We start from the raw sequence: 13,641 nt of genomic DNA, 5'->3' as shown, positions 1-13,641 counted from the left end.
ATAAAATTTTGAGGACTTCTCATGAAAACTAACATGCAAGTATTACTGTTATATTTGTTTGCCTGTGGAAGAAACAAACTATGCTATTGAAGTTTAAAAAAATTCCTTACATCTGGATAACATAACTGCAGTTTAAAACAGTCCTATTGACATGGCCAAGAACTGAAAGGCCTGGACTTTCCTTGTACACTACAGCCTACAGTGCAACAGTTGTTGTTACACCTTGAGAGAGAAATGAATGAGTACATCACAGCTGCTGAAACAAAGCACTAGAAAACAGAGTTCCCATTAAGAAAAACATCTGATACAGACTTTATTTTCTGTGGTGCTGTAAGAGCACCAACAGTTGTTTGAAAACTGACATAGCACTGTATCAAGGACAGCCAGGAACAGAGCGAATCCCTGCACAGCCCTGATGCCAGAGTTTAACTGAGGAAGAAACCTTGGTTGTTTTGAAACAGACAGATGTTCTTCCTCCCACCCAGGATCGCGAGCATTAAAACACATCATACAAAACCGTGTAACTTCTTTTAGATGCAAAGTCTTACCTCAGAACAAAAATAAAGATCTCTTACCAGGCAATCTTACAGGTTTCCATGGTGCAGAATTTGGCACATAGGCATGTTTACTAGCAGTCACTATCAGCTGATTGCCCAATTTATACTGAAACTTGAGGAAGGCAGTGCCATCTGTTCCTGAGGTTCCAGATGCAATGGAGATCTGGTTGGTAAAAATCTCAATGAAGGCTTCAGTTACTGGCTGATGTGTGATGGCATCGCTTACATGGACCTTCAGCGTTACTTCTGTAATGACAAACAAACACAGCAATTATCATCTAAAAAGCTTCTGCAGGAGGCAGCAGTCAGAACATGCTGGCACACCAATGACCAGAAAGACACAGAGCTCACTGCTAATCTGTGACACTTTGGTGCCAAATACCTCTTGTCCTGGTCTGCAGTTCTCCATTTTGGGTAGTCACTCTATAGAGACACTGCAGATTCTTCCACAAGCCAGACCAGGCCCTGAATTATTGCCCTACTGCTAACTGCAGTTGTGGAGGCATCTATATTCCACCCATGACCCACACATACCTGGGCAGCACATCACTAGATACAGGTAATATTCCCTTCAACGGGCAACGTGTCAGCCTCACAATAGTATCGCAATTCTAAATGCTATCAAACATCATGTATTAGCCATGGGTGGCACGGCACCAGAACTCTCTGTAAGGTCCCTGCCTTGCTATGTGCCGTCACCCCCTTCTCTCTTTGTGTAGCAGAGGAACAGGGGAAATCTGCTGTCATGGAAGCCCAGGATGAAAGTGAGCAATAGAGTGGGCTGTGCTACAGTCAGAGATAGGAGAGATTGCCCCAGTGGGCATAGGACTTCCCTGGTGATGTCTAACCAAGACAGTGAAATCTCACGGGATCAGGTCCTTGTCCTCAAAGCACAGGACGACCAGGTGGGAAGCAGAGCTCTAGCAGCAAGGAAGAGAGGAAAACGCCCCCTCTGGCCTCCCCGTTCACTGGCCTTTTTTCCAAAGGGGCAAAAATGTCACAGCCCCTAGTGACATCTGCTTGTCAACCCTGGCACGACTGTGTCACCTGTCCCCACATAGCACTGGTGGCTATGAGAAGCAAAGCAGTGACAGCTAAGGCAGGCAGGAGAATCATACGTCTTGCAGACATGCAGTCAGAAGCCAACACAATGGACTACATTTTCCTTGAGTAATTTGCCATTTTTCCAGAAACTAATCACTTGTTTAAATGTTTCCAGATGTCCAATATTTGTCCACCCTGGGGCACTCCTATGACTAAACCATGCATTGTGTCACCAGGCTTTTGTTACATAAAGTGGGGTGGCTTGTGCAAGACAGTCCCTCTGGAAGGCATTCCTCCACATCTACGATTATTTTTCTGCCCCTCCAATAGTTCCTGTGCTTCATGCTCTAAAGTAGCAGCTGTTGTCATGCAATGCTGTGTTGAAAAGACCCAGCAATGGTCCAATGCCTCCACCAAGCCACTCCTTGGATTTTTTCATTTACAGTAATCTCATTCTCCTAAATGAGTACCTACCTCCCTTTTTCCTCTCCTGCTCTCTCCTTTCTCTTGTTCTTGCCCTTGTCTTTGGAAACCCTGCTGTTCTTGCATGAAATCCCCTACCTCAGCTTACTCCATTCCCCAAGGTAGTAGAGGATATTTTGCAAACTCCCTTTTTGTGCCAGGGGAATTCAGCTGCTAACAAGCAAGATGCTCACACTCCATGTGCAACTCATTTCTTCATGTGTTGCCCACAAAACAGAGCATGATCTCCTCTTCATATTTATTTAAAAACAATATGCTACTTTCTATAGAATAGCACAGGTAATACAGTCCTGTTATTTACTACCGTGCATTAGGATTGTAAGAACTTATTTTGGTGTAAGCAAGAGCCAGCAAGACATAACACCAAGAAGAACAACAAATTTCAACAGTGAAATGACACAACTGATTATGCTGAGAAACATACTGTAACCATATAAAATTTTAAAAGGATGTCAAGATCTAATACAAAAATATCAGCACCTCTGTCCTAAGGGCATTTCAGCCAGAAAGATATCAGGACCTTTTATAAATGGAGACCTTCTGTCTGAATCCCACAGTACAGAAAATAAAAATATCAGGCAACCCTGAACAAAAACCCCATTAGAGAAATTAATCATCATTGCAGACCTCACTTTAGAACTTGGCAATGAAGGATGCCAATTTAGAGAGGATCAGCATGAAATACATTCTGCCTATTAAAGATTTTGGACTTGTTCCCAGTTTTGCATTTAGTAGTCAAAGAAAACAACGTATATTGAAAAGCAGTGTCCATACACTCCGCTGTGCATGTACAGAATGCTTCCTAAGAAACCTTGCCTTGACCACCAAGCAACTTGTGAAATCTTGTGCACATGAAAGGAAGCTGCATTAATTAAAGGAGGAACACATATGTATTTACGTATTTACAAACCACATGTATTCACAAACGTGAGGGCAAAAGGCATTTTAACTTTTTATTTTCAAAATGTGCAGGGACAATATGCTTAGATCCAAAGCCAGATAGCTGTGATGTTAATGTTTCCCACTTTGAACTGCCCAGCAAAGAATACTGAAGAACAGATGCGGTTAAGAATAATGGGTCATGCATTAAAGAAAAAGCAAGGAAACGGGACAAACTGAACATTGTGGTTAGCAATTTCAGTAACACGAAAGTTTAGCCTTTTCTAAAACAACCACATATAAGAAGGAACCAAGGAGGTCTGGAATATTAAATACTAATCAGGAAGAGGATAAGAAAACAACAGAAGTATAAAATCTATTTAATTCCTTATAGACATCCAAAATTCTAGAACAGAGACTACTTGTAAAATTGACTGATAAAACAAAGTTTTTGCTGTATACACAAATCTAGCTCTCTCTTTCCAAACAAGAGAGCGAGCCATGGGTATCTCCAGTAGGAAATTCCTTTATTCTTCACTCTGTAGCTATATAAGGGCTTCTGTCTGTGTCCTTCTCTCTTTCTGATAAGGAAGGATAAGGGTTTCCAAAATCCTGTTTCCAAGCGGAAACGCCAAAGGCCATCACCCAAGATGGAACACTGGTGTCCGGAAAGGCAACAGACCGGAACTGCTCTTCCAAACCACAGTCCCTAGGTCAGACATTGGCTTTTTTTTCTCCTTCTTTTTAATACTTAGACTTGTTTTTTTTCCCTGAGAAGAGAGAGAAAAATCATAACAGCCTGAACAACCCTAATTCCTTTTCATGCGCTACCTTCCCTGACATCCGTGTGAAATGTATACAACTTGCCTAATTCAGGCCTTTCTCCCATGCAACAGCTCCTTTTTCTTCTTATCTAATACAGCAGTGAAGTCATAAACACTAAACCTGCGTTATCACAGTCATTTCCACAGCAACAGAACAATTACAAGCTTTAAACCGGAGAGAACAATCTACAAAGAGAGACTACTACGAAAATTTAAAGCTATACAACAAGTATCAGAATTGTTAGGAGATATTCAGGCACTTCTTGAGGAACAGGAGGAGAGAAGAAGGGAAAGAAGCAGAGTAAGGAGAGCAAGTGATTCAAGACCCGTGTGACCTCAAATTAATAGGGAGGTCCTACACCGAAGAATTAGGTATACTAAAAGAAGTATTTAATTAGAAAAAGCTGCTTACAAGACTCATTAATAGTTAAGGAATAAAGTCTTTAAAATATCTGGCAAACGTTTTAGTTTGTATTCTCAACAAAACAGCGGAGATCAAGATTATTCTTGAGTTTTACAGCCTACCACAGCAAGGAGCTCACACAGTATTGAAGACACGTGGACTCAGAGAGGGAAGGATATCTGCAGTGAGTGGGGAAGACAATGGAGGCAGGGAACCAAAAGCACTGCAGATGAACGCGGAGAATGTGAACTGATAAAGAGAAGCATGCTTCATTTTTCCACAGATTTGTGATACTGTTGTGCTTTCTATTACTTACTACAGTGGGAATATTCAATTACTATGTTCTGAAAGAGCAATGCAGGTGGGCACAGGTAGGGACAGACTAATCTGTCTGCACCACTAGCGTGTGCCCTGCTACTATTTTCCTACAGGAATGTTCCATGTCCAAAGCAAGAGCTACTGACATTAACAGTGGATTTCCAGCACATAAGCCATGGGCAAAGATACCCTCTCTGGATGGGCACAAAGACTGTGTCCCTGTCTGAAGGCGCAGCTAGGAATGGGGCTGCTTGCAAACGTTCAATAGTGGAAGCCACCTGGGAAACCCCGCAAGCCTGGCTTTGAGAATCCCAAAGCTAAGTGGGAAAAGGATGTTAGTGGGAAAACAGCAAATACAGGGTTACATTCCACAAAGATATCAAGGTTGCTGCATGTGTATACTCAAGCAAGTAAGTCTAGCCTAAATCTCTTATATTCCTTTGTCTTATTTCAGCAGTCATATCTCTTTTTCAAAAAAGCACAAACCAAAACTTCCAGTTACAGTGAAAATAGCTGCTTAAGTGTAACTCCCTCCCAGTTTTCTAGTACTAAATTTATTGTCAGCTATATAAAAACCCCTAGTACCTCCAAGGTCATAATTTGGGAAAGTGAAATTTAAAAAAAGACAAAAAAAGCCCTTGCGTGTTAGCGTTCCAGTCCAGAATCCCATCTGTCTTCTTAATCTGATTTTTGAGATTTTACTAAGTCTAAACTTTCTCTGAGCAATCCTTCCTGTGCCATCTGCTTTATGAGCCGTACTGCCTCCTCTGAACTACAAGTAACCTTAAGACAACTATTTCTGCAGTTGCAACCCCTCTTCTTAGACTCACAACTGCTTATTATATTGCTGTTAACTCCCAGTCTGGGAACTGTTTCCTTCAGAGCTGGTACCACCAGCACTGTCTGCTATAACCAAATTCCCAAAAAGTGAAAAGCACTGCTTTTGTTGTTGTTTTGTTGTTTTGTTTTGCTACATCGCAAGAAAGACCCTGAGTGATCTGACTGATGGCACATTATTAGATCTCAAATACTGAAATAAACAGAGAAAAGTTATGACACAGATTGGAAGTCAAAGATTACTATCTTCTTTAGGTCTCAATCCTGCAGTTTGGTTTCTGTGCACACGCCCGTGTCAGGCAGACTCCCGCTGACGTCTGCTGTACAGATGATCTCCTTTGGGAACAGGCTGACACAGGCAGCCATTATCACTTATCTTTTCCTCTGGGGGTCCCCTATCCATGGACAATGTCAGGATATTGCCAAAGAAAGAGATATTTAAATTATCTAGGTTTTGATTAGAGAAAGAAAACTTCCTGCTCATTTAAAAAATGCCATTTTGAACTTTATTTAAAATAAAATTGTGTTTTCTGCTCTGACTGAGCTTACTGGCAACATGCCTGGTTTTGAATCCTACATGCCAAGTGGATAAGCCTTTCTGCCTCTTAACCTTTTGCCCATGTACGAGGTCACCCCTCAGCCAAACAATAGGACTTTCATTTATCTAAAGGAAAACATTTTCTTAGAAAAAGGAGTGTTCCTGAGCCCCTAGCCACAGATGCCAATTCAAGCATTTACATATTGTTCTATCTTTCTAATGTACTGCATCAAGAAGGCTCTACTGACAACCAAGCCACAAAATAGTAGCAGAGTAAGGTTATATGAACAAAAAAACAGAATTGCGTATGCAAAATCCCTCCAGAAACACACAAACTCTAGTCTTCAATGATGTGGTCACCTGAAAAGTAAGTTCACATGTACCACCTCAAATGGCAAACTAAGTGTGCTTGCAGAAGATTCACAGCGAGGAGGATGACATCCTCTGTTCGGAACGGACTCTTCCACATTACAGGAAAACCAGCAGTGCTGCACAGCCATCCCCTCCACCACTGATGACCAGCGTCTCAACTGGGGTGAGTGTCTGACACTGATTTCCAGGGAACTCGACCACACAGAGGGTGGGATGCATGAGGTCTGCTTCTGCTCGTCACTCGTTCAGCCATTCTCGACACTACACCAGGCCTGCTGCAGTCCCAGGCATCGAGCAGAAAGATCCCCACTTCTGTCTACAGCACTGGTCAGGCGTCCAGTAAGGACAACACAACAGGGCTTGGTTCTGAAGCCCAGACTTCAAGGATTTAGAAAGCAGAGGGGTTCAGAGACGAGCCACATAAAAACCGAGGGGACAGGGAAGCAGCCCTGGGACCTGCTGTCTGAAGAACTCGTCCTCTTTGGTTATTGCGAGAGAAGGCTGGATCACTGTGCGTAACAGGGAGACTGCAAAAAAAAGTCAGCTGAGGACCTCTAGTCTTGCTGACAGAGGTACAGTATGACCCAACAGTTGCACACTGAACTTCAGGAAATTCAGGTGTCATTTCTTAGCAACCAGAGCACAGCTTACTAGGTGGCAGATTCACTTGTACTGACAGACTATGGGAATATATATATTTTTAAGTAGTTTTTAGTGCTAGGTGCTTAATTAAGGTTTACAACTAACGTTTAATTATGGAATTAATAGAATTAGTGTTTGATTCTGTAACGTTTATGAAGCCAAACCAAATGTTTGTCTGCGGTGTTTTTTTTTAGCACTGCAATCTGGATTTGCTAAACACTTTTCTGCTTTACAGGTCATGGAGAATACTATCATTATGGTCTTCTGCACACTCTGAGTACTTGTAGTGTGATGACTATAATTAACTCTCACACCTCAGAAGCCAAGGAGGAACTTTTGTCCCCCAAATGCACAACCGACTGTGATTTCTGAGTTTCTCTTTTATCCTTTGCTCTTCCTCAGAAACAGTGGAGATCTGATGCAACAGGAGCTGCATAATCCAGTCTCTTTGCTGGTGCGGAGAAGGCCCCTGTGACGCCCAATTGACGCATCGTGCTCACCGCATCTCAGCGGACACGCGGGATCCAGGGTTGTGGAGGAGGTGGCTGCTCTCAGGTGGCACTTGAGGCTTTTCTGCCCTTCTCTGCAGCGTAGTTTGATCCAACTGCATTTCTCATCTAACACTCCTAGCCACTGCAAGTGCCTCAGGCATTGCTGGCACGGTCACTGGTTCCTCTAGTGCACAAGAATTTTAATTTCCAGAGGGCTGAAATGGTTTAGCTTAGCTAAAATAATTAAACTCAATCCTCAGTATTCAAATAAAGCACAGTAGTCTGTGACATGAAGGTCAGACAGGTGCCCTACTTGCCTCTCTAGGTTTAAAATCTATCAAACAAAGCAACTGGAAACTAAAACGATAAATACATTAGTTTATCTCAAAATATGTTATTTCACAGTGATAATACACACAAATTTTAATAAAATGTCACAAAAGGATCTTTAGCATAACAACCAGAGCAATTTGTGCCACCTCCAGTGACAACCAGGCTACTACACAACCTTGTACTCAAGAGGGAGGGAGGGTCAGTTAAAGGATAATAAAATTAAGACATTCATCACGCAACTGTCCAACATTTAAAAGACGTTTTGCATATCCTGACCTGCCAGAGCCTAAAGCATTACCAACAAAATTAATTTCTTGAAAAAAAAGGTAGGAATTTGCTTTAATTAAAAAAGTGAGAGCTATATGCATAATGCCCAGATGAGACTCTGATACCCTATTGTTAAGTGATTAAACAAGCATTTATAATTAACTTGAAACTCACACGGCTATGAAACTCATGAATAGCAATAGTTGCATTAACAGGTCTGCCTTTGATCTCTACAGGAACTGTGCATGACACAAACTAATTTAATTTTCAAACCTTGTATTTTAGACATGGAATTATATAAAGATACTGTCACAGAGCGCAGATGGAAGTTGAGTTTCAAAGCTTTAGCTTGCCACACGCATAATGCATTCTTTGCAAGACATGAAAAAGTAATCCCTGCTTAAAACTCTCATTTTTTTTTTTCCTAATGGAGTCCTTGGAAACTCTGTTTGGAGATCAAAATGGAATGAAAAGTTAATGCATCAATATTTTTCAGTTGCTGAGCATTAGAGTTCTCCACTGACTCAAAACGATGGCAGCTGATTCTGCAACATCAGCTCTGAGGATAACAATACACTGAGCTCAGCCACGCACAGCTCACGGGGGTTTTAAGCCAACTTTATACCTGCTGCATCACCGGTCTAGGCTGGAGAAGGGCAGAAAGGGAAGCTTGGATTTGCTTAGCTATGAATGGATGTGCCACATTTTCTTGGAACAACTTTTTCCCATCTGTATTAGTAACAGTATGCATATGATGAAAGCAATTTAAAGCAGATTTATTCCATGTTTAAATGAACCAGTATATGTGCAAAGGGGCAGGGAGGAGACAATCACTTTTTTTGCTTACTTCCAATAGCTTTAATCTCAGGTTTAATCCCTACTTATTTCCAAAACCTGTCGTGAAAGCAAAGCTAGATGTCACTTTGGAAGAGTGTATTTTTACATGAGCTGTTTGCCTTTTTTTAAACAAGCTACTGTAACAAATTAAAACAAACCCAACTCAAGTGACTCTCTACATACCCATAGCAGTAAATTGACTTCCACTTTCATCCGTGTAATCCACTGATTTGAGCTAATGCAGGTGCAGAGGCAAATTCTCATATTAAAATTTTATCTAGGCACTTTCATGTTCTCTTTTTTCAAATAACTAAACAGCCAATTTATATTCCCCTCACTCCTTGAAGAGGTTATCCCCAGCTGGCAGACGGCAAAATTAAGTATAGGTGAAGCTACACGTGGCGACAACCTCACTCCTCCAGCCCCGCCAGCCGGAGCAGAGAGCTCTGTGGGCTGATGAGGAGCTCAGCCCTGCTGCTCAGCTACTCCCAGGCAAAACCAGGAGCAGCCCTTTCCCTCCACCTCCATGGCCTGGCTCTGGACTCCTGCTCCTTCTCCTGCGCTGCTCTGTGGCTCCTTGGACCTGTGACCATGCTGGTTCCATTAACTGACCCAGCACAGCACCAGCCTAAGAAAATGAATGGCTTGTTGCCAGGTTATCAGGTTGAACTGCTAAAGTGACGCAGCCCCAAGTGCCAAAATCAGCAGAACGGGCAGGTGTGGGGATGGAGAGCCATGAAGTCTTCTGGCCAATTGCAACACTGGTGGAGCAAAAGAGAGGAACCGGGCCAACCCCAGCTGGTTCACAGGCAATTAGGTCAGCTCGGCTGTACTACCCAACCACAGCCCGGGAGTCCTTCTCAAGTAACTGCACCCCTATGGTCACTTTGGATTGGTGCCCGTCCCTCTCCAGGCTTATACAAACCTTAGGTCAGCATTTGACATGAACACTTGTGGTCAACCTTTATTCTGCATTAATCCCAAATAACTGAAGGTTGGCCACATCCTGACGACAGTCCTTCCAGCACCACAGCAGCCAAATCCCCAGCTCCACAAAGGGAGGATGCTGTGACAGTGCCAGAGATGATTTGCAGCAGTCATGACTTTCGCATGGGCACTACACAGGGTTTACAACCACTCTTGAATACCCAAAAGCCTCTATAGCCACAGTTGGTATTTGTGTCTGGGTGGGAGGAGACTGCTGCTGATTCCTCCTAACCCTAAAAAGCATGCTTTCCTTAGCATCTCTACATGACAGCGGCTGTGACCTCCGTTTTCTTCTCACTATAGCACTAGGATTAATCACCCCCCAATGTGTCTACACCGAAACTTTCTTATCCTCCAAAAATTTTTATTATAATTCCAGGTTTTTGAATTTTTTCTCTTCAAAACAATGTTTACATTTCCTCATTTAGAATAATTAATCTGTGATCTAGGCCTTCCTCTAGATAACGAAAACTTCAAATAAAACAGGACCCACTACAGTTCCCTTCATCCTAACACTGTACAGCATCCCCAGCTTGACACACAGCCATTTGTCATTACCCTTTGTTTACTCCTTCATCCAATCTCAGTCATACAGAAGAAGCCTCCTCATCCAAGTCAATTAATTTTTCAATTACTGTTTTTGAACCAGGCTGCTGTACTCTCCATATTTCAGCTATGATGACTGCATACATATACAGAGCATAACAACTGACTCAGCGACCAAAACTTGCTTCAGCTTAAATTATCGTAATAGCTATGGTGATCTTAATTCTTGGCAGGAATGTTAAGGAACATTCCTTAACATTTTAGGAATGTTAAGATTCCATGAGAAATAAAATTTCTAACAGACTAAAATTATGAATTTTAAAAAATAACTGTCTACCCCTCTACACTGGAAGTCAATTATAAGTGAGTTGTAATTTCACTTGCAATGTTCAGATTCTTACAAACTCATTTTACATAAAACCACAAAGTTCCAACGACCAGGGTTTTGATATGCTGCTCATCCGGCTTCATTGCTTTCCACAACTGAGAAGAGTACTGGAGCGTGCCTTTGTATTTCTTGGTCACCTTGCAGCTCTGATTCCCTGTGGTGCTTGTCATGGACCCACAATTACCACTGTAGGTAGGAGACAAAGGTTTTCAACCTGGAAGTCCGTGGTCCAGGCTTTGGGAATGCATGAAAGGGACTTGGAGAAGCATGTCTGCATAAGATGCGTGTATCATGGTTTAACCCAAGCTAGCAATATAACCACAATAGCTGCTTGCTCACTTCCCCTCCCCACCCCACAAATAAGGGAGAGAATCGAAAGGGAGGGGAGAAATTTGAATTGAGATAAACACAGTTTAATAAAATAACAAAATATGAATACACTACTAGTAAATATATATATATATATATATATATAAAACAAAGAAATAGAATAGAATTTAAAATAAATGATACTCAACCCAATTCCTCATGAACTCCATCCACAGCAAGCAGCAGCACCTGGTCCTGATCAGCCGACCCCAGAGAGAGAAAAAAGGCAGAAAGGCCCAGAGGCCTCTGCAAAACGGCACGATGGCAAATGGCGGAACTAAAGAAAGTCCCAAAAAGAACTCCCCGAACAGGTCTTTGTCCCGGCTCCAACAAAAAGAGAGAAGAGAGAAAGCAGAAGATCTCTTGAAATATGAAGCATGATGCTAATGGCATGGAATTTTCTTATTGATCAGTCTGGCTGTCAGTCAAGCTCTGCCCCATCTCACACCTCTGGGCAGAGTGCTCAGAGTGTCCTTGGCTCTCAGACCAGAGCAATTAAAAACATTAACTCTGCCCTGGGGTGTTATCTTCTTGTTCTCAAACTAAATTCAAACAATGACTGTGGTAGCTATGAAAGGTTTCTAACTGCACGCAGAAAATTAAGTCGTTTTCAGTCAAACCAGCACAATGTGTAATTGCCTGCCTAGGGGGAACCTGAATGGGTGGGCACTCTGCTGAAGGACTCCTGGGGTTCACAAATTAAAATACTGAAAACCAACAAACCACAGCAGAAATGGCTGATCAAACAAATCAATGAGTTATCTGTTCTCTTTAGAGATAATTCTGAATGTAAAGTGCTGTGACTGGCAAATGAATGATGGAAGACACCTCAGAGGAGATGGGCAAGGGTGACCTGCCCTGGAGCTCAGGGAATAATGCAGGGTGTGACTGTCCACAGCTGCTGCAAACAGAGCTGACTTCATCTCCACACAAATGGGACCTGAGGGTGGCCTTTGTTTTTGACTCAACTGACATAGCTGTTGATCTATCAACTGACTCACCACACTGAGTAGATCAAATCTTTCTCCCCAGATCTCTGGAAGAGGGAGAATGTTCCCTAGACCAGCATGGGGAGTGGGTGTATATGTGGCTCAGCTTGACATAAAGTGTAAAAACTGAACACCTAACAACAGAAATAAATTTGAAGAGAACAATGGGCTTGAGCTGGTTTCAAGCCAAATATTCCTCCTCAGTGTCTGGTGATGCCCAGCATTGTGATGGTGAGCATGTTACAGAGACCAGCAACAGGTATCACACACCGGTGTTGCAACTGAACTGTTATTGCCATTTCTGTATTTCCTATTTGCTGAGTGCAAATTACATTGGTATTGTGATTTCGATGTATTTATTATCACTGTGCTACATCAAAAATCCCATGCAACAATAAATATCTTCAAATCAGTATACTGCATATTAAACATGATACCCTCCATGTGTGGCCTACCTGGAAGAGCCCAGTCAGTGAGTACAGGACTCTGATAAATGCTTGTATTATTTACCAGTTTATCCATTTGAGAACAGAAAAAGTTTATTGCTCACACTCAGCCATAAACTCATTTTAGATATTTATATCTGCAAACATCACTCTGCTTAATCTCTCTCTCTCACAGCACAGGATCCCTCAGATTCTCTCATTTAATCTCTTCTGTTCCTCATACTCATGCTGCAAAACACATTACTATTTAAAAGTAACACTACCAAGAAGGGCTGCTGGCATTCTTACTTCGACAAATACATCCACTTCGCAATTAACAAGCAGATACACAGAGCTGAAAACATCTCACCGGCGCTCTCTGCTTCCTAGGCGCAGGCAGCAACATGAATATTTTGTAGGCCATTTAGTCTACGCATTAAAAGAGCATTTTAAAGTAGTATGCTGGCTTAAACAAACAGCTGTATGTTTGGTAAGTGATGTTTAAAGGGGAAGCAGGATGCAGGAATTTCTAATTAACCAAATCATACAGACACTAAACATACATACCTGCACACATATATGTATGCTAAATTAAACTGAAAATACAAGGTACAGCTAATCATACTAAAAATGTCATGTTTCCTTGACACTGTCAGTCCATATCACTGCCCTGAAACCCATTCTAAAAATAAGTTTACAAATACTCTCTTGAAGTTAAGAGAATATGTATTTCATGCAGGGATATAATATTGTGCTTGCTTGTTTGCAATTCTGTTTTCACATTCACAAAGGAACTGCTAGGAAAAGCAACAGTATACAAGAGTTAACCAACATTTTAAAAGAACTAGTCCAATAAATGAGAAACACATCCTACCCTATTTAGTCATAAATACAATTCCAGTGAGTATTACTGGAGTGATAACTACCTTGTAAATATGTAAAACAGACATACAGAATCCCCATCTTACCTTCTGAAATTTAACAACTTTAGGAAATCTATCAATTTTTAGCAATATATTCAGTATCTGTTTCATACTACATATTATTTTATTTGACATCCACTTCTATGAACTACTATACACTTAATTTTAAAGTTCAGATAATTTTAACAT

At 41.6% G+C, this 13,641-nt stretch overlaps 1 protein-coding gene across 3 annotated transcripts in view; it reads right to left on the bottom strand.

Moving 5' to 3' along the window:
- Positions 1-13,641, bottom strand: part of FAM171A1 (family with sequence similarity 171 member A1) — a 90,695-nt gene that overhangs the window by 35,923 nt on the left and 41,131 nt on the right. For 2 of the 3 annotated variants that reach the window (XM_065050952.1, XM_065050950.1), the window contains exon 2: positions 576-803. In XM_065050952.1, the coding sequence (XP_064907024.1) occupies positions 576-803 (228 nt within the window). Of the gene's footprint in view, positions 1-548; positions 804-13,641 lie in introns of all 3 variants that reach the window. The other variant, XM_065050953.1, reaches the window with a different exon arrangement.

The sequence above is a fragment of the Columba livia genome, chromosome 2 (assembly GCF_036013475.1).
Source record: "Columba livia isolate bColLiv1 breed racing homer chromosome 2, bColLiv1.pat.W.v2, whole genome shotgun sequence".
In the NCBI taxonomy this organism is placed as follows: Eukaryota; Metazoa; Chordata; class Aves; order Columbiformes; family Columbidae; genus Columba; species Columba livia.
Note: the sequence above shows the minus strand (reverse complement) of the source record. Positions and strands in the feature narration are given on the sequence as shown.